Here is a 27,194-nt window from a genome sequence, read left to right on the forward strand (position 1 = left end):
ATATATTATATATATATATATATATATATATATATATATATATATATATTATATATATATATATATATATATATATATATATATATATATATATATATATATCCGCACTATCGAAGTGCGGATTGTACCGGTCCAAACATCGTTCGCATGCAGCTAGTCAGATCGGCAGGAATGCCCGCGTTGTCTTACATCGCGCGAAGATCACTGTCACGCATTGAGGAACCGAGCGGCGACTGGTGATGTCTGGATGAACGTGGCCCAGTTTCCCGGTTTCGATGGCCGGCTGGCACATTCCGTGCCCTGGCGATGCCTCGCGAGTGTTGGCTCGACGACCGTATACGCGTCATCGCCAGCGGAACGCGCGCGCGCTCTCGGAGCGAGTGTACAGCGTGCGTCGCGATCTTCGGGCGCGAGCGGCTGCTGGCCGCGGAGGAAGCATGACGCGTCACAGCGCTGACTCGCCATACAGGCGGGCCAGGCAAGGTAGCGGAGTTCGCGCCGCGTGCGCACGGCGCAGTAGCTATAGGTCGTCCGCGGCTCGCCAGAACGAAAGCGCCGGCGAACGCTTGCTGTCGAAGCTGTTGGCTGGATGACAGAGGAAGCGGCCGTATCTCAAGAACTCCCACCCCCTTGCGCAGCAGATCGTTCTCCCCCCCTTTTTTTTCTCTCACTCAGCATCCTGTACACGCGTCCGTTTTCCGCCGTCTATACGAAGAGGAACAACGCCGGGTCCGCGATCAGCCTGCTGGTCGTTTCCACCCTGCAATACGTCCGAGGGACGACGCGAGCCTGTTTCACGCCGCTGGAGCTTTAGAGACTGCTGAGCCTTCGAGTCGGTAGAACTCGCGAACCGGTGAGTGTGACCTGTGTTCGTATTTTATCATAGCGTGTAGTACTATAGTACAACAGCACAAGCGCCAGAAGCGATCACTGCACAAGTGGTTACTCGTGGCGCTTGCCTTGGAGGCTATCTATCTATCTATCTATCTATCTATCTATCTATCTATCTATCTATCTATCTATCTATCTATCTATCTATCTATCTATCTATCTATCTATCTATCTATCTATCTATCTATCTATCTATCTATCTATCTATCTATCTATCTATCTATCTATCTATCTATCTATCTATCGACAGACAAACTGCTTTATGTTCAGACGTCCAGTTATTGTCACCCGCAGAATAGTGGGTATACAAATGCTCTATTTTACCTCACACCTGAAAGTAGTGTAACGGTTTGAGTTTCATGGAATATTTCCCTTTTGAGTTGACTGCTACACTTTACCGATTTCTGGGGAACTCATTCAATACGGAATAGGCGTGTATTCGCGCGCATTAGTGTAAAACGGCCAGTACCTGTTACCTTCGAGTGTCATGCATCATCTGTAGCTTCATAACGTGACGCCTAACGCCTTACGACTATAACGAGAGTGTTTGCTGCCGATCTGACAGCCTCGCCCATAGGGCGCGGGTTCAAATCCCGGCCACGGAGGCCGCATTTGGATGGGGGCCAAATGGAAGATACACCTGTGCGTTTAGATTTAGGTGCACATTAAATAAGCCAAGGTGATCGAAATTAATGTGGAGTCCCACATTACGACACGCCTCATGATCGTATCGTGATTTTGGCCCGTAAAACCCCCTGTTGAAATGATCATTATTACGTCATCCGTTCTGAGAGTCGTGTTACGTGCACTTAGTACACGGAGGAGTTGAAATGATATTTGTTGTCGCCTGTTATTGAACGCCTTATTGTAAACGTACATTCCCTTAGTGAGCAGTGGGAGCATGCCGTTCCAGTCTGGCTCCGTTTCCCTTCCCCTTTCCGTGTGTGCGTGCTTATCAGCACAATCTATGCGTGCGTGGACCGCACTATGAGTCTTCGTGGAAGTTACGAGTTGGATACGTTTGGATAATGGGCGCTGCTTTTCGTTAACGTTCTCATCAGATAACGCTCTATTAGGCGGCCAAGTTTAATATATAAAATGCGAGGAGGACTACATACTCTCAATTGAGATGCGTAGGAGGAAATGAAGCTTGAGATTCCTGCTATAGCTCATGTCTTTGAGTGCAGGGGGCGACCTTCCCATAGCGCTATCATAAGTTTTATTTCACGTTATTTTCTCGCTTCGTCATTGGCTCGGACGTGACCCATGCGCCGGCGTTCTCTCGGCGAACCGCTTTACAAAAATAATCGAAAATGATATGAAACGTGACGAAATACGGAATTCACTTCCTCTTTGGTATTCGCCATAAAACTCCGAACTGATAGACTACAGCGCTGGTGGGCGGAAGCGTGGTTTTTATGACTCACGTCTTCGCAAGCAAGTAGGACTCTGCTTCTTTCTTTCTTTCTTCTTCTCGGAAGTTCGTGTAATAAAATAGCCGCACTCTGACTATGAGAATTAATATGTTTTTTTTTCTGTCCCCTCTATTTATTGTCTTTCTCCCTAGTGGAGTGTATCAAACCAGAAGTTGCTCTTGCGGTTAACTTGTCGTCACATGCTGTGTTCATGGCGCACTTTGCATGCGTAACAGCAATGCCCTTTACTTCGTCTTTTTACATATGCGTCTGCACGTTAGTGAAATGTGTGTGCTTGAAATGCACAGTTTTCGCGTCTTCTGACACAGCCCGAGTCGCTTTGGGACGTTAAACCCCGTAAACCAACTATAACCAACAGCATAATACGCAGGACAGGGTGTTACAGACAAAGCTCTTTATTCTATAAAGCCAGCCCATAACACGCCTAGGAGGGAAAGGAGGAGAAGACGGAAAGATGAATGAAACAGAAATAAACAGAGAACCGCGCAGGTCATGTAATCTTGTAATGGTAGAATAAGTGTTCTATAGGCAGTGGAGGCGCTGCAGGTGATCCTCTAAATCTTGACGGTTAATGTGAACAAATTGTTGATGAGATGAAAAGCTTTGGAAAGGCTTGGAGCAAAAGGCACGAGGATAAGCACGCATATTTTGGTCCCTGCCATAGCACAGGTATACCCACTGGACTGTAACGCTGAACATGTGGTATTACAGAGTGCTAGACGAAACAACACTGTCGTTCGTGTTGTTTCGTCTATACTTCGTTGCCCTTTGTATTGCGCTGTTCTGTCGTTCACAATACAACACCAATATGGCCTGCACTTATACACATTTTCTCGGCCGTGCTCCGGCCAGAGCTGTAGCCTCACGAGATAAACTTATTAAATGCGAAGCATTTCTTAGCGAACCCTAGGCACTTTTAGCGTTTCTATCTGCGTATCTATCTATCTAGCCGCCTACGTCTGGGTGCTCTCGTGATCACCTCCTTAACTTGGTGTTGACCAAAATTGGCATGGGAGGGTAAGAGGGTTTGACGAATATGACTGTGTGGTGATAGCATGAATAACGTGAAAATCCTGTCGCGTACGTCGTCGAACCCTTTCCTCTAGACACGCGTGGCACATACCCGTTTACCACGGGCCGTGGTGTACGGGTATGCGCCACAGGTGATTGACAGTTTATATCTACCCAGGAACGGCGAGAACAGACATTGGTAATCTAAATGGGAGAGCTTAAGAAAAAACCGTCATCGGCAGCGTTGACCCGACGAATGCAAGAATAAAATTTAGGATCCCAGCAGGAATCGAACCCAAGCATTCTGCGTGGCAGTCAGGTATTCTACCACAGAGCCACGCCAGGTCTACAAACTTCGTTGGAAAAACACCCTATGCGGGCGTAATGTCGGTGCAACGTCAGTTGTGGTTGTGGTGCTGGCTATCTAATTTTATAACAAAGCAATAAACGCTACATATGTACTCCCACGATACATGCGTCATGTCTGGTTAATGTCTGTGGTTCCAGTGTTGGCTCCGCTTTTGCAGCAGTCCAATAAACATTACATTGGTATTCCTATGATTCAGCAAGCTATACATTCAAGCGTCGCTCGACTGCGGAGGAATACGCTAACGAAAGTTTCGTATGATATTCACATCATCGCACGGTAAAGTGGACTTCGTTTCGATAATACTGACGTATATGTGCTCTAACGTTAGTGCTGACGTTACGTCAGACTACAAGTTGCCCTTTAAACGCCAGTGTTCTCGACGTGCCTGGTAAGCCCACGATGTGCACACAACTACTACACTTGCAAAAACACGTCGATCCATCATCCACCTCGTAAAACTTGGCTCAATGCCAAAAAATGCAGCACAGAACTACTCGCTGACTGCTTCGCATGAAACCGATTCCCACAAGGCGTGGGACCTGCCGGATTTTTCGTAGCGAACTCCTACTGGATTAAGAATTTCACCATTTGATACATACTTCACGAATCGAACGTATCGATGCTTCTGGAGACAACCCTACACCGCAAACGGCCATTCGCTGTTCCAGTGCTTGAAACAAGAAGACAGGGGCTGTTACAGTTTCGCCAGCCTACACCCGTATTCTTCTCCCGGTACTGTGCCGTGGAATGTCATATACGTCTACAATGCATTCTTGTCTGCCACGAGCGGGCTCCGGTGTCTCGTATCGTGGAAAGAGGCTGTGCTCCACCGAGGTGTCTTTTGCCGTGAGGAGCACGCGCTTGGCTCAACTCCAGTAGCGCGTAATTGCATCTCACCGTCTTCCCACTTGTAATCGCATACCGCGCGGCACTCGAGCAAACACCTGACGGAGTGAGAAAAAAAAAAAGAGAAGTCATTCAGATCTGAAGCTCTCGCGTTACCTGAGTAATGAAAGCGGTCGTTCCGTTCCTGCTCAGCTTCATGACAGCTTACTCAGGGCACAGAATTGGAAAAAAAAATAAGTTAAATTTCCCAGTGAACTCGCAGCACACCTTGGTATTTCATGACGTACGGGCTGCAGTGCCAAGTACACCCTTAAACTTTTTTCGATTGGGTGTACGCGAAGATACGAAGAGCCATCGCATGTTCACTACAAGATGTATTTGCGTACGTTTTTTTTTCGTTTGCTTGTTCGTCATTGCATGTGTTTAGAAAACACTGTGTGATGTATTAGGCGCAAATAACGGTAATAATAATAATTGTTGGGGTTTAACGTCCCAAAACCACGATATGATTATGAGGGATGCCTTAGTGGAGGGCTCCGGGATTTTCGACCACCTGGGTTCCTTTAACGTGCAGCTAAATCGAAGTACACGGGCCTCAAGCATTTTCGCCTCCACCGAAAATGCCGCCGGGATCGAGCACCATAACCACTAGACCACCGTGGCGGGTTGCGAAAATAACGGTGAATAACAAGGAATGCCGGGTTGGCGTTGTAATCACCCCTTCTTGCGTACCTTCATTTAGTGCAATCCTTTGCAGGACTTAGCAGTATATCCATATGTAGCACCAAGTTGGTCATACATGATGCGGGAGATCCCACAGAAAAAGCTGTTGTTGGTGACGGCTTGAGGTAGGTGCGGACGCCCCTTTACTGGCAGAGAGACAGGCCACGGAAAAGATACAATTACGTAATACATATTACTTGGGAAATCAATGCATAATTTGTAGTACGTAATAAACATGCAGCAACATAATTTATGCACGAGCCATGAGCATGCTGGTAACATAATTGACATAGAAATGTAGTTAACTCAAATATATATGCGCAAATTGATACAATATGACATATCACTTAGGAATGCAGCGTATGAGACGCAGTAAATGCAACGTTATGACCCAGAAAATAAAAAAATAACATGTAGGAAACGGCACAAACAATAATGAGTGCCACGTTAAAAAAATGGTGGTTGGAACGTTCTATTTATTTGCAATATCAGAGGCAGACTATGCGGTGCCTTAGAAAATGCTGCGACTTTGACCAAAGGGGAGGGTTTCAATATTTGTTGCCCCATTATGCAACGCGTGTAATGGTCGAGGGCACAGGCGTAGCCGGAGGGTCGGTTGGTTGGGTTCGACGCTCCCCTCGAAACACACACACACACACACACACACACACACACACACACACACACACACACACACACACACACACACACACACACACACACACACACACACACACACACACACACCACACGCACACACACACCACACACCACACCACACACACACACCACACACACACACACACACACCACATGCAAGATATCGGACAGCTGTGACACATGCGTGCGATGTGAAATTGTCAGCGAGTTGCGCCATATCCTGCTGGAGCTGATAGCGACTTGTGAGCCGGTTAGCTAATGAGACAATGCGGTTGTCCCACGCATCAATAAAATGGTGGAGAGGCATCCGGGAAGGCCGCCTAAATAACAGAAGACCTGTACGCTTGTGTATAGGTGCGACAAGAAAGCAGACGCTTCTGTTCTTCGAATCTGACGGGACAAATGCCCGAACGGCGATAGGTGCCGCTGCCTCCTGTTTTCCAGTGTTACTCAATGCCCGGTATTACCTGATAATGCAGGTCAGCACGCACATATCTACCAGGCCGAGGTTCACATATCGCCATCTGTCTGTATACTAAGTGCTAGCGGTGTCTCGACCACCGGCTCTTTTCTACGGAATTACGTAACGAAATTGCAAACGCGATTCCGAAATATCTTCGCCAAAAAGATATACGACGTTAAGCGTGTCACTTGCTCCTGTAATAGGCGACTTCTTAGAATATTTCTCCCGTTTTTAAGTGCATTTCTTTAATCAACCATTTTATCTTTTTCACACTTTGTAGTCGAACACAAACTATGCGTAAAGTCCACATTGTTTTAATGTCGCACCCGCGTTTAGAGCAAGCATGCACAATCTTGACCCTGGTATCACCTGTCAATGCTGCCAGCACAGCAAGGGCGTAGCCAGAATTTTTTTTTTTTTTTCAGCGGGGTGCGACCCTCTTTATGTATGTTCGTGCGTATGTTCGTATGTGTGCGAGTATATATACACATACAAAATTTCAAAAATTCGGGGAGGGGGGGAGGGCGTTTGAACCCCCTAAACTACCTCTCTGGCTGCGCCACTGCAACACGGCGCCTGCGGGTTTGGTTACGTCACAGCTGATGGCGAGCGAACGCTGGCGGCAAGCATGCGATAGAACAGGCCGGACGCTGTCGTGGTTGTTCGTTCGAACCCGACCCGCTGCCCCTGCCCGAAGATGAGTATACCCCCCCCTACGAGCTATGAAAATTCTGTTCTTGACCTCGTTGTTGCGTGAGAATTTCATGCCAGCTGTGTGTTTAGAATGCTGCTGACGGTAGTTAACGTGTGTGGCCTCGTTTAGAAATTCAGTGTTTCTACTGCACTCAACGACCACCATATTTTAATATAAGCGCTTTACAAAGGGATAAAGAGTTGACTGATTCGGTTCAATAATGGTATGAAGCTATTGGCAACGTGCACGCATATTTGTTGTGCAGTATGATAATAATATCTGCGGTTTAGCGTCCCAAAACCACGATATGATTATGAGAGACGCCGTAGTGGAGGGCTTCGGAAATTTCTACTACCTGGGGCTCTTTAACGTGCACCTAAATCGAAGTACACGGGCCTCAAACATTTTCGCCCCCATCGAAAATGCAGCCGCCGTGGCCGGGATTCGATACCGCGACCTTCGGGTCAGCAGTCGAGCGCCATAACCACTAGACCACGTGGCGGGTCTGTTGTGCAGCATATCCATTGTCGTTACCTTGTGTAATTTACTGCTGAGGGAACACAGTTGGCCACTGGCATGTGCGGGCGCCAATAACTTATAATTTTTCATATATAACGTAATCTTCCTCAAGATCAATTATTTCTTCGATAAGCAGGCATCGCGCTTTTCTTTAACAAACTTCTGCGCCAACCTGCAGTGGGAAACTTAATGTACAATCTAGTGGAAATAGCGCTTGAAATAAAACCCGGCAAAGACGCGTGCGTCATGCAGCTTCTCCTCTGTGCTGTTAACTGACAAGGGAATCGCTTACCTATCTACTAACGGTAATTGACCAACTGTGCTTTCATTTTTATTTGCCTCTCTTGCTTTTCTTTCCTTTGTTGCTGAGGAATTTTACCTATTTAATGTATTATTTCGCGCAATAAACCCTGTAGTTGTAAGTAGCGCTTTGTCCAGTTTACTCGCCGCGCCGTTCTTTGCCCTGCACCCAGGACTGAATCACCAACTTGCCCGAACTTTAGCACCTTTTCCTTTCTTTCTTTCTTTCTTTCTTTTCCTTTCTTTCTTTCTTTCTTTCTTTCTTTCTTTCTTTCTTTCTTTCTTTCTTTCTTTCTTTCTTTCTTTCTTTCTTTCTTTCTTTCTTTCTTTCTTTCTTTTGCATCCCACTTGCCTTTAACAAAATAAATGAAACCGATTATCGAACAGGCACTTCACTAGGTTAGCACCGGTACTTTTGAAAAAGAACTAAAATTTCGCAGATGTCATCTGAATGGTGACGTAAAAAGCTGTGCCCAGTTCATGCGTGACACAGTTACGTGTGGCAGTCAAGCTATGTAGTACATGCCTCGCAGGTGTGGATATATATATATATATATATATATATATATATATATATATATATATATATATATATATATATATATATATTATGCAACCTCGGCATCTGCAGGCAGCGTGCACTCCTGGCCATGCGTGCATACGGTTTTTACGCAATCGCGCGGCATACAGTGGTGCTCAAAGCCGGAAATTGGCAAACCAGATTACCCTGTTTGTTTCAAAAACCAAAACGAGCACGCAGTGTTCGTAAACAGACGCGACTCGGAAACAGCCTGCCGTGACTTCATTGCGTAGACGCGACAGTCGTTGCGTTCGTTGCTTTTCGGCACACGCAACGGGGGAAATATTTACAACTGTATTCGGTCAGCCTTCTCGGGGTTGCAACGGTGATGCTTGGTTCACTGTTCAAAGCACGGGCCGAACACTATGAAAACGTCGTTAAAGCCAGCTTCTAGGTAGCGACAGCCGCGGTGTTAGGTGTATCTACGCGACTTTGTTCAGTTTAGCCAAAGTTTTCGATACGTGTTGCTACGCCGTAGTATTGTCATTCTAAATGTCGCAAATGTTTCTTTAACGGCGAAGCTGTTGAAGCTCGCCACAATTTCTCTGTCGGGAACAGATATGATGATCATCACGAACCGGCACGCGCTCTCTTCATCCTCTTCTTCATCGTCTGCTTCGCTCCAGAACACGTGCGCCGATTCCTCGGGCGTGGCCTGTAATAACTCATATGGTTGAGAGAACGAGTTCAGAGAGAGAGAAAGAGAGAAATAAAGAGCTATAAAGAAATTATTGGCGAAAAAAACTTCTTCACGAGGCGGAATTCGAACCCGCGATCCGAACGCGAGCGTCCTAACCACTCGGCTATTCAGACACGCTAGCAAAGCGTTGCATAGCCTTGTACAGTATTGTGTTGCAAGGTGGTGGGAAAGGGAAGTGAGCGTGAGGAGGGTAAATGTGATGGTGAGGAGGAGGAAAAGGAAGGTGGGAGAGAGTAAAGCATAGCATAGAAAGAATGAGAAAGAGAGAGGAAGAAATAGAGTGAGGGATAGAGAGAGAAAAGGATAGAAGAAAGGAGGACGCAAGCGAGAAATAGGGAGAGCGAAAGAAAAAGATTACAGAGCAAGAAAGAGAAAGAAATAGAGAAAAATAAACAAAAAAAGACATAGAAAAAACAGAGAGAAGAGGAAAGAACTACAGGAAGAAAGAAAGAGAAAATTTGCAAAGCTTAGCAAAACAGCAAAAGGCAAGACTACATAAGTGCCCTCCAGCTCCGCTGTCGCTTTAGCATTGCGCCTCCAGTGCGAACTACGCTAATTTTTACTTGAGAGCTCGATATTCCGCGTTTTCACTCCCAGTTCCCCAATGATCCGCGAATGCTTAGCATCGTCATTGTGTTTAAAAAGTGCTATATAGATTAGACAAGGCGTTCGACAGGTTTCAGATTAAATGAGCACAATCACTCGCTGCTTAGGAATTCCGGCGCGCACTTACGACCTGGCCGAAGCTTTTAACGTCGTAAGGAGCCAAATAAACGGTGCACCCATTCGCACAAGTCGCGATGTTTGGGGACGAGAACTCCTCCGTGTACTTCTGTTGTGATGAGGTTTATAGTTATTTATTAACGTGATATAGCATTAAGGAGCCCGCGTAACAAAAAAATGCGAAGTCGTTGTCGGTGGCTTTGGTTGTGAGCGAAAGATCAACGTTGTCCATGAGCGAAAAATCCCGATGTATGCAAACAATAAAAAGTCAGAGTCTGAGCCGGAATCGAACCCGATAAGTCTGCGTGGAAGACAAGCGTTCTGTCACAGAGCCACCGCAGTGCTTGTGACTGTTTCGGAAAAAGTACCCTATAAGTTAGGCGTCACGTTGGGCGAGGAGACGCGTTAACAGACGTATAATATTGCGTGGCAGAAGCGTATTCGCGTCAGGCGTCACACCACCCGAAATGCGTAGTGAGTGGTTTTTAACCACTCACTACACATCTCCCCCTCCCTTCCATGGCTGCGCCAATGCAAGCCATTTCAACCCATTCCAACTGTTGCCCTTTAATGCTACGAAATTAATGAATTTGCGCGCGACTGAAGTTGGGTGGCGGCCGAAATTATAAAACGACGGAACGCGTGGCAATTGCTTACTCGCCATTCGAAGACGCAGCGACTGAAAAAAAAAAAAAAAGAATGCAGCAGAAAAAAACTCCCGGTTTCAGAACTCATGTTTCGTCGCACGGCAAGAGATTGAGATAGCCTAGGGGTTCTGCTTCCACGGAGGGAAATCCGTTGTTCCGCATTCCGTTGGACAGAATCCAAAAATTCGAACCACGTGGTCGTGGTCAACGTGCTATGGGCATGTTTTCTATCGTTTTCCACAGTTTCCACGTGTTCTTTCCTGGGTCGTCTTCGCACACATGCGCTGGAACTCTGTGAGAATGCGCAAAGAAGAAAAAGGAAGATATAATCACAGACAGACACAAACACGCGCGCCCGCCACACACAAAGAACGCAAAATAAGAACAAGGATATAAAAGCGCTTCGAAAAAGAATTAGCCCACTGACACAGTGGTTTCGCAACCGCGTACACTGAAGTTGAAAAGTACGTGCGCGGAGGGGGTGGGGGGGCGAAGTCATCTTCCAGCATATTTTTACTCTTGGGGATTTCTTTCAATGCCGGCCGAGCAGCGTGTACGGAATGTTGGTCACGATTTTCAAAGCGCGCGCCGCGAAACGACCGAAAACATCGCAGCCTCTGAACAATAAAGAATGCGTCTTCGGCCAAGAGCGCTGGAAAAAAAAAAAAAAAAAAAAAAACAGAACAGAACAGAAATACGGTCGGTGCGCGTGCAAAAAAGTTTTGGTTCGCAACGGAGACCTTTTGCACGATAAAGCTAGCCTACGGGGAAATAAAAAAAAAAAAAATGCGAGCCGACCGTTCAGGTTCACTTACCCTGACACAAAAGAACCTGCAAAAAAAGCAAATCGCTTCCGACTTATTCGACCCTAACATGGTACACAAAAGGCGATGCTCAAGCCAGGCGGCACGCGCGCGAAATTCCCAAGCACGCGGATGAATAAGCAAAGTAAAGCGGCTAGCGATGCTGAGCGCCGTTGTGCGTCCGATATCCTCGGGATCCAGGAAGCACTTCACCACCCCGGCGGGACCCTTCCGTTCTTTCTGGCGAGGCAGTTTACCTGGGCAAACGGTAAGGAAATAAAAAAAAAAAAGAGCAGCAGCGGCTACAGATCGCTTCGCGCTCCGTTGCTTTCCTCTGCTCGGCTAGAGCACACCGTTAGTTCGCGAGCGCAGCTCACCGGGGCGCTAGCGTTGGGCGCGCGGGAACCTGTCCTGAGAGGTCTGCAGTCGAGGGTGCACGGCGCATCTCGTCGTCTGCTGCTGTTATCCGTGTGTGTCACCTGCTGCAGAAGCGACGACACCGCGCGCTCCGGTTGTGTTTTGCTCGGCGCCGGTCTCACTTTACGAGCCATTGTTCGCGTTGTCGGCCGGCACGTCGGATGTCGATTAATCCAGCACTCAAGAAATTCCGAATATGGGTTGTGGGTAAGTACGCCACCTGTGCGTTATTCCGTTGCGGCACTGCGCTATGTATATAGTGTGTGAAGTTTTTTTTTTCGGCACGCTCAAAAATCACCGTCGGCAGTGGCCTTTAAAAAATACCGCTTTTCTGACGGTGATTTCTGAGGCGCCTGTATCGAAGGGGGCCTTCTGGCAGCCTGCTTCAACAGTCTCCAGGGTTGACTTCAACTCTCACCCCCCAAAAAAGAAAAGGACTCTGTGATTGCGTTTGTTTTCGCGCAGTGGGCGTAGCTCTGTGTGTACCGACGTCAGCACGCCATGTCACCGGAGTGAATGCGTGATCGCTCAACGACTGAGTGGTGACAGCCGCCGGCTGTTTGAAGTTCGTCTGCCGGTCCCGATGCCGCCACGCGATTCATTGGTTTTCTCTAAAATGCCGGCGCCTCGCTGCGGCTTCGAGACCATGCACCCTAGGTGTGTATCGCCCGAAACGAGAGGCTACACATGCGCGCACGCCAACAGACGGATGCTCTAAATATAGGACACGGTTTCACGATTTATTCGAACATGTGTAGCGCGATTTCATACCGGAAAAGAAGAGGGCGTAAACAGGCTCATAACACGCATTTGACACCAAATGGCAGATTTCAACCACCGTTATCGCTCGCATCATACATGCGTTCGTGTAAGTTAAAGAAAAATGGAAGAGAGAAAGAATGAACACTCTTCTTTGGATAATTAAGCCCCCCCCTCAGTTTGTTTAATTTTGCATACATGTAGCATATCGATAATAATAATAATTGTCGGTGTTTAACGTCTCAAAACCACGATATGGTTATGAGAGACGCCGTAGTGGAGGGCTCCGGAAATTTCGACCACCTGGGGTTCTTTAACGTGCACCTACATCTAAGTACAAGGGCCTCAAGCATTTTCGCCTCCATCGAAAATGCGGCCGCCGCGGCATATAGCATATCGATCAACGTGTAAGTAGACACGTATTGATTGTTTTTTAACCGAGCATTTTTGCGTGGTATAAGTTCTAAATACCGATCCACTTTGCAGCGAATACCGTGTATGAAAATGATAATCTAAATCGATGGGGCAAGACACTGCAGAAATCTGGCCGTGAACCGGGAGTTAGCGTTAATTTGAATCGTGACTTCAGGAGTGTAGTTTATACTTCTGACTAGTAGCACACGTTAATGCGTTATTTCACTCAAATTTATAGCTCCGAATAACCGCGCCTCGCCGGTTTGTGTGAGCGACAACTGTTACGTATACCGTACATTCGCTGGCGACTCCTGGTGACACCAGTGTCAGTATATGAGCGCCATTGAGACATATATTTAGTATAACTTCTTTGAGCTCCTCTAGAAGCTGCCCTGTGACCTCAAAAATAACATCTAACCATCTCGTGCGTGGGCGGCCTCGTTTTCTCTTACCCCCCACTTGGGCTAGCGCAAACTTGTCGCCCCATTGAACTGGTACAGCTCGCCTGACATGACCAAAGCGGCGAGTGTTCCACACTCGCCGCCATGGCTGCGATTGGCGCTGACTAACACTCCTTGGTTTAAATCAACATATATACCCCAGAAAGTGGACGGGAGGATGACCGCCGCCGTAGCTCAGTGGTAGAGCATCGGACGCGTTATTCGAAGGTCGCAGGTTCGGTCCCTGCCGGCGGCAAGTCATCTTTTCGTCCACTTTACTTTCTTCACATTTATATTCTAAATACCACAGATAACACCCCCTATACTTTCCTTGGCGTTATTGTCTGTTAGTTCTCATTAATATTGTGTCTAACAAAGATAAACGAGCCCTTAAAAATCATCTGCTTTCCTTCATGACCAAAATAAGTCTTAGTTTCATTACCTGTGCTTCGAAAGAACATTCAGGATTGATCTCTCTTATGGCTGACATAATTGTTCGCATGGCAGTTCGCGCGATTCTCAACACTCTACGTCAGCACCAGATCTCAAAAGGATCTAGCTCTTTCTCCTTTCACATTTCCGCAAGGTCCACGACTCGCATCCATAAATTAACACAGGAAAGAACCGGGCGTTTGTCAGACGAATTTTCGTTCTGAGGCTGACATTTCTGTTTTTCATAATTTCTGAAAGCCATGCTCACCGCTCTCTTAATGAAACTATCCTTCGCTGCATTTCTTTTATCTACTCATAGGCCGTACGGAAGTATATTCCCACCCTAATAATTTTATTTTGCCTCGTATGAGAAAACTTTTGACATTGCATTATGATGTGGACAATAAACAGTGTTTTCAAAGAACATTGCATCAGTATTTACAATAGATACCTTATGAGCGTTTAAGGGTCAACTCGGTATATGCCAAACTCGGCATAGGAGGGCATGAGACTATGACGAACACGCTTCGCAAGTCATGAAATGGATAGCGCAACTTCCCTGTCGCGTAGGTCATGAAATCATTTCCACTAATCGCGTGTGACACGTACCCGCATATCGCGGCCCTTGGCACGCAGGTATGCGCCTCAGGTCACGAATTCACAGTCCATATCAACCCAGACTTTGGAAATCTTAACGCGATAGCATGAAGGGGCCAGTGTCACGCAAAATGCGGTGCTGTGCCGGCGACGTTGTCAATGGGTGAAAAATCCTGGTGGAAGCACGGAATAAAAATAGTAGGTCCCAGCCGTAATCGAACCGAGGCATTCTGCATGACAAGCAAGCATTCTACCACAGAGCCACGCCATGCTTCAAACTGCTTCGGATATGGGCACAACTACTCGATTTACACACAGACGTCGATCCACTTCGTAACGTTTGGCTCAAAGCAAAAAAAATGAACATAGGCTGCTACTCGTAGACTGCCGTTCACATGAAAGCGATTCCCGTAATGCGTGGGATCTGCCGGATTTTTTTTTTTTACTCCGATATCCTATTTTCCCAGTCGCAATTTCTGAGTACATATTCGCTGTATAAGTTAAATAAGTATAGGAAGAGATTTCAACCCTGCCTGATTGCTTTCTGGAACATGAACCATCCTGTTTTACCAACATTTGTCTTAACAAGCGCTTCTTGTCCTGTGTACAGGTTCCTTAGCAGAATTATAAGATGTCCGGCAACACCAATCCTCCAGGATATGCTCAGTGTTAGGAACGGTCATAGGAGTCAAAGACCTTGCTAAAATCAATGAAACAAGAACGCAGAGGCTTTTGGCATTCTTTCCATGTTTCCACCAACCAGCTCATATTTCCATTGTGATCTCTTGTGCCGCGCCCCTTTCTGAAACCTGCTTGCTCTGTCGCCATCTCTCTCTCCCCACTTAGGGTTCTGGCTTTTCTTTTTCTGCAATACTTTGAGGAGCATTTTTCTAATATGACACATTAGGGCGATAGTTTTGTACTTTGAGCATTCATTCGCGTCACCTTTTTTTTATGTGCAGTGGTATATAGAGAGATCTGTTCCACCCTTTTGGCCATTCTACCGTCTACCAAATTTGTTCACATAGTTTAGGGATGATCTTGATTATGGCCAGAGTGACTCGAGGAATTTTATGGGCATATTGGCTGGTCCACTCGCTCTAATGGCAGGTAATTGCTGTATGGCCCATCTTAACTCACCTTATAAGACTGTCGGTTCCATAGTTCATATGCTCGAAGTCGACGCAACGCTCGTCCTCAGTTTCACTTCTTAAAACAGATTTTCAGTGTATTCCATCCGTGTTTCCTTTGTTTTTACTGATGGTGAAATTCTTTCCATTTGCGTTAGTTACTACATTGAGTTTGATTTTAAAAAAACGCCTGTGATTTCTTTAGCTTTATTGAAGAGCTCCCGTGTTCTGCTTTATTTGCTGCTGTGCTGGATTTCTTTATATTGTGCCTTTAAGTACTCCTTCTTCTCTATATCAGGTTGCTTTTAAAACTTGACAGTTAGTGACACTGCCTCTGCCACGTATCCCTTAGCTTTGATCAGCCTTATTTCTCGCGCTCTTCTGCTTCCTTTGAGGTCCACGGTTTTTTTCTCTCTGTTCCTTTCTCTGAGTGTGTTTTTCGGCTTGCTCGCTAATAATTATTATGCCACTCCAGAGCTCATCCTGTGCCCTATCTATGAGATCCTAACCTTGAAATCGATTTCTGAAAGCAACGTTATGTTCCGAGGGTGTACATCCAAAGTTGTAACTAATCGTTATATCTGACTTTTTTAGTCTTGCGCAGTCTAATATGCACTTCGGCTTCTAGAAATTCATAATCTGTCGCGCAATCGACCCCAGAGCGTGTTTTACAGTTGATTACTGAGATTCTCTATCGGTATCCGATTTCTCTACCGACCACCTGTGGATGTACAAGTGTAGAGGCGGCGTATAGGTGCTGCTTGAAGAAAGCGTTGCATATAAAGACAAATGAGTTATCATTAAAGCTGCTAAATCTTGTCGTATGTGGCTCATTCTACAAGACCGCATTTTGTAAGCATTTGAAAGAGATGCACCTTCGAGGAATCGCTGGCGGAAGACAAAAAGGAGCTATTTATACGTCCCCCACTTTAATACGAGCGCCGGTGTCCTTTTTTTCTCAAAATATATTCTCAAAGTAACGAGTTTTTCACGTCACTCTATCGCGAGTTAAGCATGGTACAACGATTTATCCGAATCATTCGTTGCACTGTATAAAATATCGTTGAATTAATTAAAATTAATATTAGTTAAAACGGCCTTGCGCCACTCTGATGTCAGCGCACCTGCGACACACGCTCGCGAACGTCTGCTTCTCTACACTAAAACGGGACAGCGAGTGTAAAAAAAAAAAACAAAAACAAATTGCAATCTGGGTTTTTACGTTCCAAAACCAGGCAAAATACTTGAGGTCCGTGTGCTTAGGTTTATGTGCACGTTAAAGAACCGCAGGTGGTCGAAATTTCCGGAGCCCTCCACTACGGCGTCCCTCATAATCATATCGTGGTTTTGGACGTTAAACCCCAACAATTTAATATTATCAGTTTTAAGCAATTTACGGAAGTGAATATTTCTTATACGGCCATTAATACACACTGCATACACCGCGCTCGACGCTTACTCGCGAACATATTTAATCCAACTGTCACCCTGTAACACGGGCACACAAGAGCTAACCAGGAGGCACGCGCGCTATAGAAAAGTAGAATTCTAGTGCTCGAGAAATAAGGGTGCGCGCTTGACGTACCGTATAAAAGAAATCTTGCTTAGAATGTAAACAGCGTTTGTACTGAAATAAGGTTTGCGAGAAGAGTTGCCGCAGCAGCCGCAGTTGAAATTTTTGAATTGTGGTCCCCACGCGAGTCCTAATTACTGTAATTACTGGTGCTTTTTACTGACTGCTGACAGCGCATGCCTCGCTCCTGGTGCTTACCAGGACAGATGGTCGCGCGGATAAACACGCGGATTGATAGGAACACGGAAAGACCCAGACAGTTGCCTGCGTTCGGCCTAAGAAACTTAAACGAGGCTGCTCCCTCCAAAAGTAAACAAAAGGAAAAGCGGTAAGGTGGAGACGAAGAATAAAAAAAAAATAAAGTCCTGTTTTTTGCCGTTGAGAAATCCCCTCTGGGAAGACCAGGTCGGTGAAGATGATCCGATTTAGTTTCCCCTACCGTGCCATAGTGCGCGCGTGACACACAGACCTGTCTTACCACGTTGTACCGGTTTTGTTCTCGCTATCATGTGTTTGGCGGCCTTGAGTATAGCTTTGGAAGCCCGTCACCGTTAGCAGCTCCGCAGCTATACGCGCATTACGTGAGAGCGCCGAACATAGTGCAAATGGAGTACGAAAGAGCTAGGAACCTAGGCCTATACATTGTATTAATCTGAGAATCATTGGTGGCCCGACGTAGCTTAATGGTGTATAGGCGAGAAGCAACCCTGACGTTGAGAGGGTGCAACGCGCGGCAACAGGAGGTGTGAGCGCTCGCTCGTGACGCGAAAGCACGCGAGCTCGTCGCCTCTGCCCCACACGAGACGCACCTCCGTTATTTTGGTGCCGCTTCCCACGAAACGGCAGCACCTTCGGTGGGAAGTGTTTGTTCTGGTATTCCGGGGATGGGCCTAAAATGCATGCGCGATATTACCTTATCCACGGCGGTGGAAACCACTGCAATACATAAACTTGTGCAACCGTGTCTTTTAGTCGCAAGCAAAACGCTTGCTCCTCGGACAACCGACAGGCACGGAAAGACAAAAAGACGACGTTGCAAGGAGGTATATACGTCACGTTCAACAAGAGCTGCAACACGGTGGCCCTGTAGTCGTAGGGGCCCGAAAGGCGCATGGCGCTGACGACGTGCTATAATTCGAGATCTTGATACTGTTCCAATTACTCGTATTTATTAAAGTAACATTTTCATATTTCGGCTCCGCCGGACAACCTTGCAGTCCATTCGATCTTGATCACCGGGAGTTATTAAACAGCGAAGCTGTTCAAGCTAGCCGTAATTTGTGCGGCCTATCAGGAAAGTATCGTCATCGTCAACGGGTATGCGCCACAGAAATTGGGCAGATACCACTACTCACCACTGGTTCACTAAGAGAGAAAGCTATAGAAAGAAAGCGAGAGAGTGAAAAAAATTGAGAGAAATAATGGGAATAAAAACAAAAAAGATATAAAGATATATATATATATATATATATATATATATATATATATATATATATATATATATATATATATATATAGAGAGAGAGAGAGAGAGAGAGAGAGAGAGAGAGAGAGAGAAAGAAAGAGAAACACAGACAGAGAGATAAAGAAGCACAGATAGAAAGAGATAGAAAAAATAGAAAGATCAAGAGATAACTAAAGAGAAAGAGAGAGAGAGAGAAAAAAGCAGAGATAAAGAAAAGAAAAAGAAATGAATATAAAGAGAGCGATACAGAGAAAGGAACAAGTACAAAGAAACAGATACGAAACAGACATGCAAGAAACAGAGAGAAAGATAAAGAAAAGGCAAGAAAGAAAAAAAAATGAGAAACAAAGAAGGCCTCCCAGCGGCGCCCTTCCTTCAGGCTTGGCACGACTACTGCGAAGCTGCCATACTGAGGCAGCGGCGGCTGCGAGAAGAGCCCGAAGCGATCGAAGCACTACGCCAACGACGACATGCCCGTAGACCTTTGAGAGGTTCTGGAGTCTCGGTTCTGGAGTTTGGACATCCGTGACGTCGTGACTAACCTAGCTAAAGCCTAGCAACAAGCTAGAAGCAGCCAGATTAGGCTTCAGAATCGTCCAGTTTCGCTGTTTCAAGCCTTGCGCGACTTGGTGCAAGCTTCGCCAATTTTTTTTTTCTGCCGCCTTAGAATATGTACAAAACGTCCGGCACGTACTCTATCCTCGTAATCAATGACCCCTCCCCCCTCAATTACCTCTCATCTTTATTGAATATATGACGAGACACTGACGGTGCTCTACGTTTTAGTGGAATGCAGTAAGCTAAAGGTTCAAAGAAAGAAATGAACACTTTCCTACGGCTTACAGACAACACATTAACCTTCATCCGCAAATTTATCTTGGTTCAGACCCATTGTTCCTAAAAAAAACGCACATAAAAAACTACCTTTATAGTTTTAATGTGGCGTAGGGAACCACAGATTGCCAGGACATTATATATTGCCTCTTTTTTAGACGCTAATGCAATGATAATTTTGCAGAGCACGTGTCCCCAGATTCTTGCATTGGAGGGTCCTTGTGAGGCATCATTGCTAGGCGGTACTCACATTTTAGCATATCATCCCTTCGTGGTACTTCTTTTTTTTTTTTTCATTCCGCGTAACATCCCTAATTATTGTCATGGTAAATCGGACGGTCGTCTCTCGAATGTCACCTGGATCTCCGATTTGAAAGAAAGTGCAATTTGAACTGCGTCAGAGAGTACATTACTCTCTATTCGGTTGATTACCTTCGATAATATCCGAAATTATTCGTACACTTCGGCGTTCACGTAGGTATGCGACTAGTGTATTAAGTCTGAATCACCTTGGGGCACCTGAAATCCATTCAGAGTCTGTTTGACGCATCACCTGAACACGCGTGCTGCAGGCGTTGCGTGACCGACTCTCGGAGAGCAGTCCACGTCCGTTTAACTATTCAGTAATCCTCAATTCACCGGACTTTACAACGTAGGGAGGCAGGGTCACTAACTACATGAATACACCAAGAACAGTCTCTCTTCGTCATCTTCGTGAGCCCTCGTACTGTAGGGACGGCCGTCCGTGTTACTTCCCGTAGCCGCGCGGAACACCTTGCGCAGCAGAAGAGCAACGCAAGCGTGAACCGTGCCAGAGGTCTGTTTACCGAGTTCCCGCGCTTTTGCCGGTGCATTGCTAGGCTCCACGGCGGAGCACGTGCGCGGGCACGTCGCTCCGGCGGCGAACAAAGGGCGCGCACGGGAGCGCTCGGGGGCCGGCCCATCATCCGGTGCAGCGTTGCGTAAATCGCCAGGAATCCGCGGCGGGGCATTTAAGCCGGAGCGCGTAGTTCATCCCTCCGGGTGATGGTCGGGTGCGGAGGTCGCGTTGACGGCGGCCGCGAGACGCGGAAGTTTTCGCCGCCGCCACGCTCAGGCGCCCTTGGGGGGACACAATGGGTGGCCCGATTCGCCCGGGTCATATTTGCTCCACTTAGCCGAGCGGCCGATCGGTTCTGGTCGATTAATCGCGGCGTATGCGTGGGAGAAGAGCGCCTCCGAGCGCCGGTGTCGCATTGCCCTGTTCGCCAACTTCCCGCACAGTCTCCCGAAGTTCTGCGAAGGTGCGCGCGGCGAACAATGTGCGGACGCACTGCACAGGTGAGCGCCTCCTTGATTCGTGCCAAGCACGTCGTCTCTGCGAACGAGACGCACGCGATTGTGGGCGAGGATGTGGCTGCTGACCGCTGTCCATCGTGTCGTGGAGCGCGCCCTTCCGAGTGATTATGTGCGGCTTTGAACTCGACTTCTGCGGCGTCGCTGCCGGCTGCCCTGTGTTGCCTGTGTCGCCACTGCACGCAGTGTTAGTGCCTGTCAGCTAAGCGCTCCGGGTCTGTTGAGCGCTATAGGCGCTAGCTCCTGCGAGTATTGCTCAAGCGCCAGGTGTTCGCTGAGCGATCTCTGGAAAGTTGTTTTCAATGGAAACGTCAGAATTCACGCAAATTTTTGTAGCGCGGACGCCACAGAACATCTGTCAAAAATGGAGGGGTGTGGTTGGTATTATGGTAACTTCTATGTCACACTGACTTGTCTTCGTGGTGGCTGCCCTGAATGGCATTGCAAATGCTGTGGTGAGACGGCTGCGTTGCAAGAAAATGACCGTTCACCCGATTGGGATCGCCCTCCCCCTTCATATCATTAATCGGCATCATTTACTCAGGAAGAAAATCATAAAGAAATGTCTACAAACATTTGTATCCCAAGCCAACGACTAGCTGTGATCTATTCAGAATATATACTTAAAATATAAACAGAGAATAAACTATATAGCATCACCAGAAACAGCGTAACGTCGTAAAACAAGGCATAGTTGTTATACTGAATTGAGGGAGAAAAACAGGGACATTGAAATTCAGTGTTATAGAATATCTTTTTGAGGAAACGTGGTAGTTGGGATTATATTTCGCATTATCTTTATTTATTTATTTTGTTTATAGGTACTGCGATCTGGTACCAGATATTTGCAGAGTGGGTATACATAAAAACGTACAAGCATTTAAACACATACAAGTTCATAGCGTTTGCAGGCATACTTCAAACATTTGTAAATAATTCTATAACACTGCTAGTGAACACATGAAAATATACAAGCACAAATTCATAACGTTTTCAGATATTTTTCAAACATTGTTCAAGGGACACTAAAGGCAAATAACAATTTATGTGGGAGTGAAACGTCAATGTGTGCGAACGTCTAAAACGTCAATAGTATCAACAGCAGTGCTCTAGTCATCGAGAAATTAAGGTAAATGTAGGACACGATGTGCGCTACGAGTGGGACATTTTGGAAATGATCCCGACGACGTCAAAGAATCTAGAGTACGATTAACCACTAGTAATCAAACTAGTAGCAATGAAAAAAGAACCCTCCGTGCATCACATGACGTAATAAAATGCTGCTTGTTCGTTTCTGTTTTATTCATGGAAAAAAGAGCCTCTTGGCGCTACCATGGGGAACGGCGCGAGTGGTTCAAAAGTTCCGTTTTCGCCGAGCTGCGCGTCTCAGTGGTAGTTTCGGTATCGCGTACTGCTGCGTGTGCTTGGCCCTGTCGATACTCTACTTCTGCTGCTGCTGGCCAAGCTAAGCTCCGTTACAGTGAACTATACAGTTTCGGAGTGGCCCGTGGCTGCGTCTTGGCAATGTTGATGGCCGCTGATTGCGCAAGAAACCGCAGTTTTGGCGGCCGGGCAGTAAAGGCGGGCAACGTTGGGCACGGCAACTGCTACGTCAGAAGGCCCGTTCAGGCGGGTGATTTGAAGGGCGCTAACGCCGTGTGGACCACTGAAACCTGATTTTCTTTCAAAATAAGCATCTCCTTGGCACAAAAAGATCACTACGAGGTCTCTGCAACGCTATTGCAATAATCAACGTCGACTCAATATTTGCCTTTAGCTTAAGGACTTTTTTGGGTAACAATTTGGGTATTCAGGTTATTCCACTCTGTTATTGCCCTAGGAAAAAAAGATTTCAAACAGTTATTCCTTGTGTTAAAGGGAGCTATGGTTAGAGCATGCCTTTGTCTTGTTTGATAACCTGATGAGTAAGTAAAAAAATTGGAAGTGTTAACGTTATAATGGCCGTTTACGAGCTCAAACAGAAACTTCAATCGGCAGGCATGGTTGCGCACAGTCGGTAATCCACTGCGTCTAACTGGCTCACTCACATAGATGTACGGCCGTAAGAATTGAAAATCAACCTAACTGCCTTATGCCGTATACGTTCTAGTTTTTTAATGTTGGTTAAAGTGAATGGTTGGTTGGTTGAAAAACTTTATTTGGGTCCTGCAAGGCGCGCGTCAGCGCGCAGCGGGCGACTCCCACGTCGGTCCCAAATAATTACTGCATATTCCAACAATGGTCGAATGCAGGAATTGTATGTTAATAAACGAACACTAGAGGTGAATGACTTCAATGAGCGTCTTAAGAAAAACAGTTTGCGCAAACAATTTGGAGCAACAGTATATTATGTGCTTCGTCCAAGAAAGATTATTAGTTATCCACAGGCCTGAATATTTGTACTCTGTTACCTATAATAGTGATACATTATCAACACCATATGCATAGTGAAGAGGTCTTTTTTTGTTTGTAATTCGCATATACACAGTTTTTTCAAAGTTAATTCACTTTTTCCGTTTGTCGCACCATGCAGTGACATTTGCCAGGTCATTATTGAAACGCACCTGATCATCAATTGAAGATATCTTTTCATATAAAATGCAGTCATCTGCATAAAGTTTCGCACATACTGAAAGTTCTGCCACAATTGTCGTTAATAAATAATACAAATAAAGTGTTCACAAAAACAGACCCCTGGGGACGCCATAAACAACCTCAGCACTTTTAGAAGAAGCATTGGTTAAGGTGACGAATCGGCGTCTGTTAGAAAAGTAGGCCGTAATCACGCAAGTAATCTGGTCATTTTTATGTAATACCTTAATTTATGAATTAATATGTTATGCGACAGCTTGTAGAATGCTTTGCGGAAATCCAATAATAGCGTCTGTGTTTTTTCCTTCATTATCGACTGTGCGAAATCGTGCACGGTTTCAACTAACATGAGCACACGTAGAAAATCCACGCCTGAAGCCATGATCTGCGAGCACCTTGTGCTCTTCTAAGAACCTGCTATATGTTTATGAATTATATGTTCTAAAAGTTTACATGACGTAGATGGTAATGATACCAGGTCGGTAATTCTGAAGGTGTGCTTTTTTTCCTGATTTATGCAAAGGTTTGATTTCGACCGTCCTCCAGATCCGGTAAGGAACCGTCACTCAAAGATGTGGTGAATACAACATACAAGACTTAGCACACCATTCCGCATAACGCTTCAAAACGCGTTTGGTATACCATCGGGTCCCGCGACTTCTTAATATCACGTTAAGAGCAAATTACACACACCACTCTCAGAGACAACAACATTAGAAATAGCAGGAAGTGATACAGAAAAATTGGGAATGCAACCATTGTCCTTTGTGAATAGCGACTGGAAAAAATGGTTAAAAGCAGTGCAGACAACGGTCTCATCTTTTGCACATTTACCAGATCAGGGTTATATTTCACATTCCGCACCATAATCCCCCTTTCCCCTACACATTATTGTTCTATCTGGCACACGTTATGGGGTATATATGTGCAGTTAAACAACCTTGGAGTACAACCTTGGAGTATATAGTATATATTATTATATATTATATATATATAGATATATATATATATATTATTATATATATATATATATATATACTGCCAAGGTTGTACTCCAAGGTTGTTAAATGCACATATATACCCATAAAGTGGACGGGAGGATGACCGCCGCCGTAGCTCGTGGTAGAGCATCGGACACGTTATTCGAAGTGCGAGGTTCGGTCCCTGCCGGCGGCAAGTTATCTTTTCGTCCACTTTACTTTCTTAACATTTATATCTAAATACTACAGATAACACCCCCTATACTTTCCTTGGCGTTATGTCTGTTAGTTCTCATTATTATTGTGTCTAACAAAGAAACGAGCCCTTAAGAGTCCACTTCTTTCCCTTATATATTATATATAATATATATATATATATATATATATATATATATATATTATATATATATATATATACTTGATGGTACGTGTTTAGCGTTGAGTCCGTGAGGCGTTTAATAAAAATAGCACAGGTTCAGCGACCAGCAGTCCGAAACGGAGCAAGCACGAGCACCAACAAACCCGTCCTCGTCTTCGTCTCTCACTGGCGCCCTGTTTGCGCCCTATCCATTCTACAAATCACTCCCCCGCAGAAAAGGAGCCATCTGGCGACTTAAGGAACAGGGACGACTGGTGGGGCGTAATGCGGCTTCAGTCGGTCGACGGGAACAATCTCACGGCCACGGCGGCGCCGGTCTGCGGATGGTTGAACGGGCTCGACCACTAGTGTGACGGGAGAGTCTTGACTTAGGACGCGGTAGGGGCCTTCATACTTCTGCAGTAGCTTTGTGGAAGGCCCGGAGCAGAGGAGGGAACGCGAAGCCACACCAATGTTCCAGGCAATATGACTGGGGAGGCAGGTTTGCGTCAGGAGGTCCTTTTGGCGTGCTTGGTCTGTGCGGTTAAGACGTGCGAGCTGCCTGCATTCCTCGGCGTAGTGGCGACTTCAGATAGAGTTGTGGACCTCTGAAGCGTCCGGGCGGTACAGAAGAAGGGTCCATAAATGAGGAATTTCGCGGCCGTAAAGAAGAAAGAAAGGAAAACCTGTCGTAGACTGAGTAGCGCTATTGTAAGCGTACGTAACAAAGGGTAGTATGCGTCCCAGTTGGTGTGGTCAGCGGAGACGTACATGGACAGCTCGCCTAGTGTCGCCTACTGGCGCCCCTGTTTGCGCCCTATCCATTCTACAATATATATATATATATAATATATATATATATTAAGATGAAGCTATGGAAGTGTGGGTGGGCGATATTTTCTTATTATGTGACGTGCGCGCTGTGGTTCTGCGCAACAACTTAGCGTTCAGCGTCAGCACTTTCTTCGCCTTACGTCTCCAGCTGGACTCATCTCCAGCTACAAGACACCATGCCGTCCGAATGTGTGCCAAGCCAAGCGAATACGCGATACCTCTCTTTAAATCATCTTGCAACTTCCAGAGAACGGTCTAGAAACGCGAACGTCGACGCTCGAGCCGAGCTAGCGACTTTTCCCAGAAATCATTTCTCCGAACATCACGCAGACGACTTGGTCCCAAAGAACGCCATTAAACGTGTTTAGAACTTTCCCTCCTTTCCCCTTACTCAGAAGGTCAAGTTTATATTACCACCTTGACCACTGCGTGCGTGCGTGAGTGTGTGGTGTGTGAGAGAGAGAAAGAGATAAATGAGGGGAGGAGTCCCTTATCTTAACGGCGTCAGTCCCGCAGTCCCACCTTGCCAGCCTCTAGTCGGTTTTCCCAGAAGCGTATTCTCGATCAAACATGATCTGGGGTGTTCCATAGAGGTATGCCCTACCATAATAAAGGCCGTGGTGGCGTAGTCCTTTCATCGCCATTGCTATTGGCGATACCATGTCAGGCGAAGCATATACGATTATGTAACAACATGTACATGAAACGATCTTTTCCTTAACAGTGAAGCTGTTTAAGCTAGTCTTAATTTGTTGTGCGGCCTATCAGAAAACTATCATCACCATGAACGGGTATGTGCCACAGAATTGGGCAGATCCCACTATTCACCGCTACGGCTGTGGCCTGTAAATAACCCTGAGAAGTACAGAGAGCGCGAGAGGAAGAGAAATAAAAAAAGAAAGAAAGAAACAGAGAGACGGAAAGAAAGGTATTAAAAAAGAACATTCTGGCCGAAAAACATTCTTGACGAGCGGGATTCGAACCCACGTACCCTCGATCCGAAGGCGGAGCGTCCAAACACTCGGCTATCCAGGCACGCTAGCAGAGCATAGCCTTGTTTAGTATAGTTTGCAAGGGATGGAAAGGGAATTGATTGTGAGGATAAAGATGTGATCGTTAGAAGGAGGTCGCTGAACGCACCACTGGTTCACTAAGAGAGAGAGAGAGAAAGCTATAGAAAGAAAGAGAGAGAGAAAAATAGAGAGAAATAATGGGAATAAAGCTTAAAAAGATAGGAAGACTTGGTACGACTAGTGCGAAGCTCCATGCTGGGAACGGGAATGGCAGCGGCGGCTGCGAAACAGCCCGAAGCGATGGGAAGGCCTACGCCAACGCCGACGTGCCCGTGATCTATGAGAGGTTGCGAACGCTCGGTTCTGGAGTTTGGACACTCGTGTCGTGACTAACCTAGCTGAAGCCTAGCAACACCTGTAAGCAACTAGATTAGACTTCAGAATCGTCCAGTTTCGCTTTTTCAAGCCTTGCGCGACTTGTGCGAGCTTCGCCAAATTTTTCATCTGTTACCGCGTCATTTTCCCGTGTGTCGTCGCGCCCCTGAACATTACGTAGACCTAACGCGGTGTTTTAGTAACCATCACTGAGCACCACGCCAGTATGAATTGTGGGTTTTGTTTATTTCAGACTGGGAAGCCATCCGAAGAGGACGGC

The 27,194-nt window shown here is 46.1% G+C and overlaps 1 protein-coding gene across 3 annotated transcripts in view; it reads left to right on the forward strand.

Annotated features, from left to right (window-relative positions):
• Positions 1 to 477: 477 nt before the first annotated feature.
• LOC119403013 (uncharacterized) overlaps positions 478 to 27,194 on the forward strand; it is a 41,450-nt gene continuing 14,733 nt past the window's right edge. The window contains exon 1 of one of the 3 annotated variants that reach the window (XM_037669999.2): positions 478 to 853. Coding sequence is in view for 2 of the 3 variants with exons in the window: in XM_037669993.2 (XP_037525921.1) it covers positions 11,454 to 11,634 (181 nt within the window). In the remaining variant the exon portion in view is untranslated. Of the gene's footprint in view, positions 854 to 11,338; positions 11,635 to 11,691; positions 11,991 to 27,194 lie in introns of those variants that run through there. The other 2 variants (XM_037669993.2, XM_037669995.2) reach the window with 2 other exon arrangements.

The sequence above is a fragment of the Rhipicephalus sanguineus genome, chromosome 1 (genome assembly GCF_013339695.2).
Source record: "Rhipicephalus sanguineus isolate Rsan-2018 chromosome 1, BIME_Rsan_1.4, whole genome shotgun sequence".
NCBI lineage: Eukaryota > Metazoa > Arthropoda > Arachnida > Ixodida > Ixodidae > Rhipicephalus > Rhipicephalus sanguineus.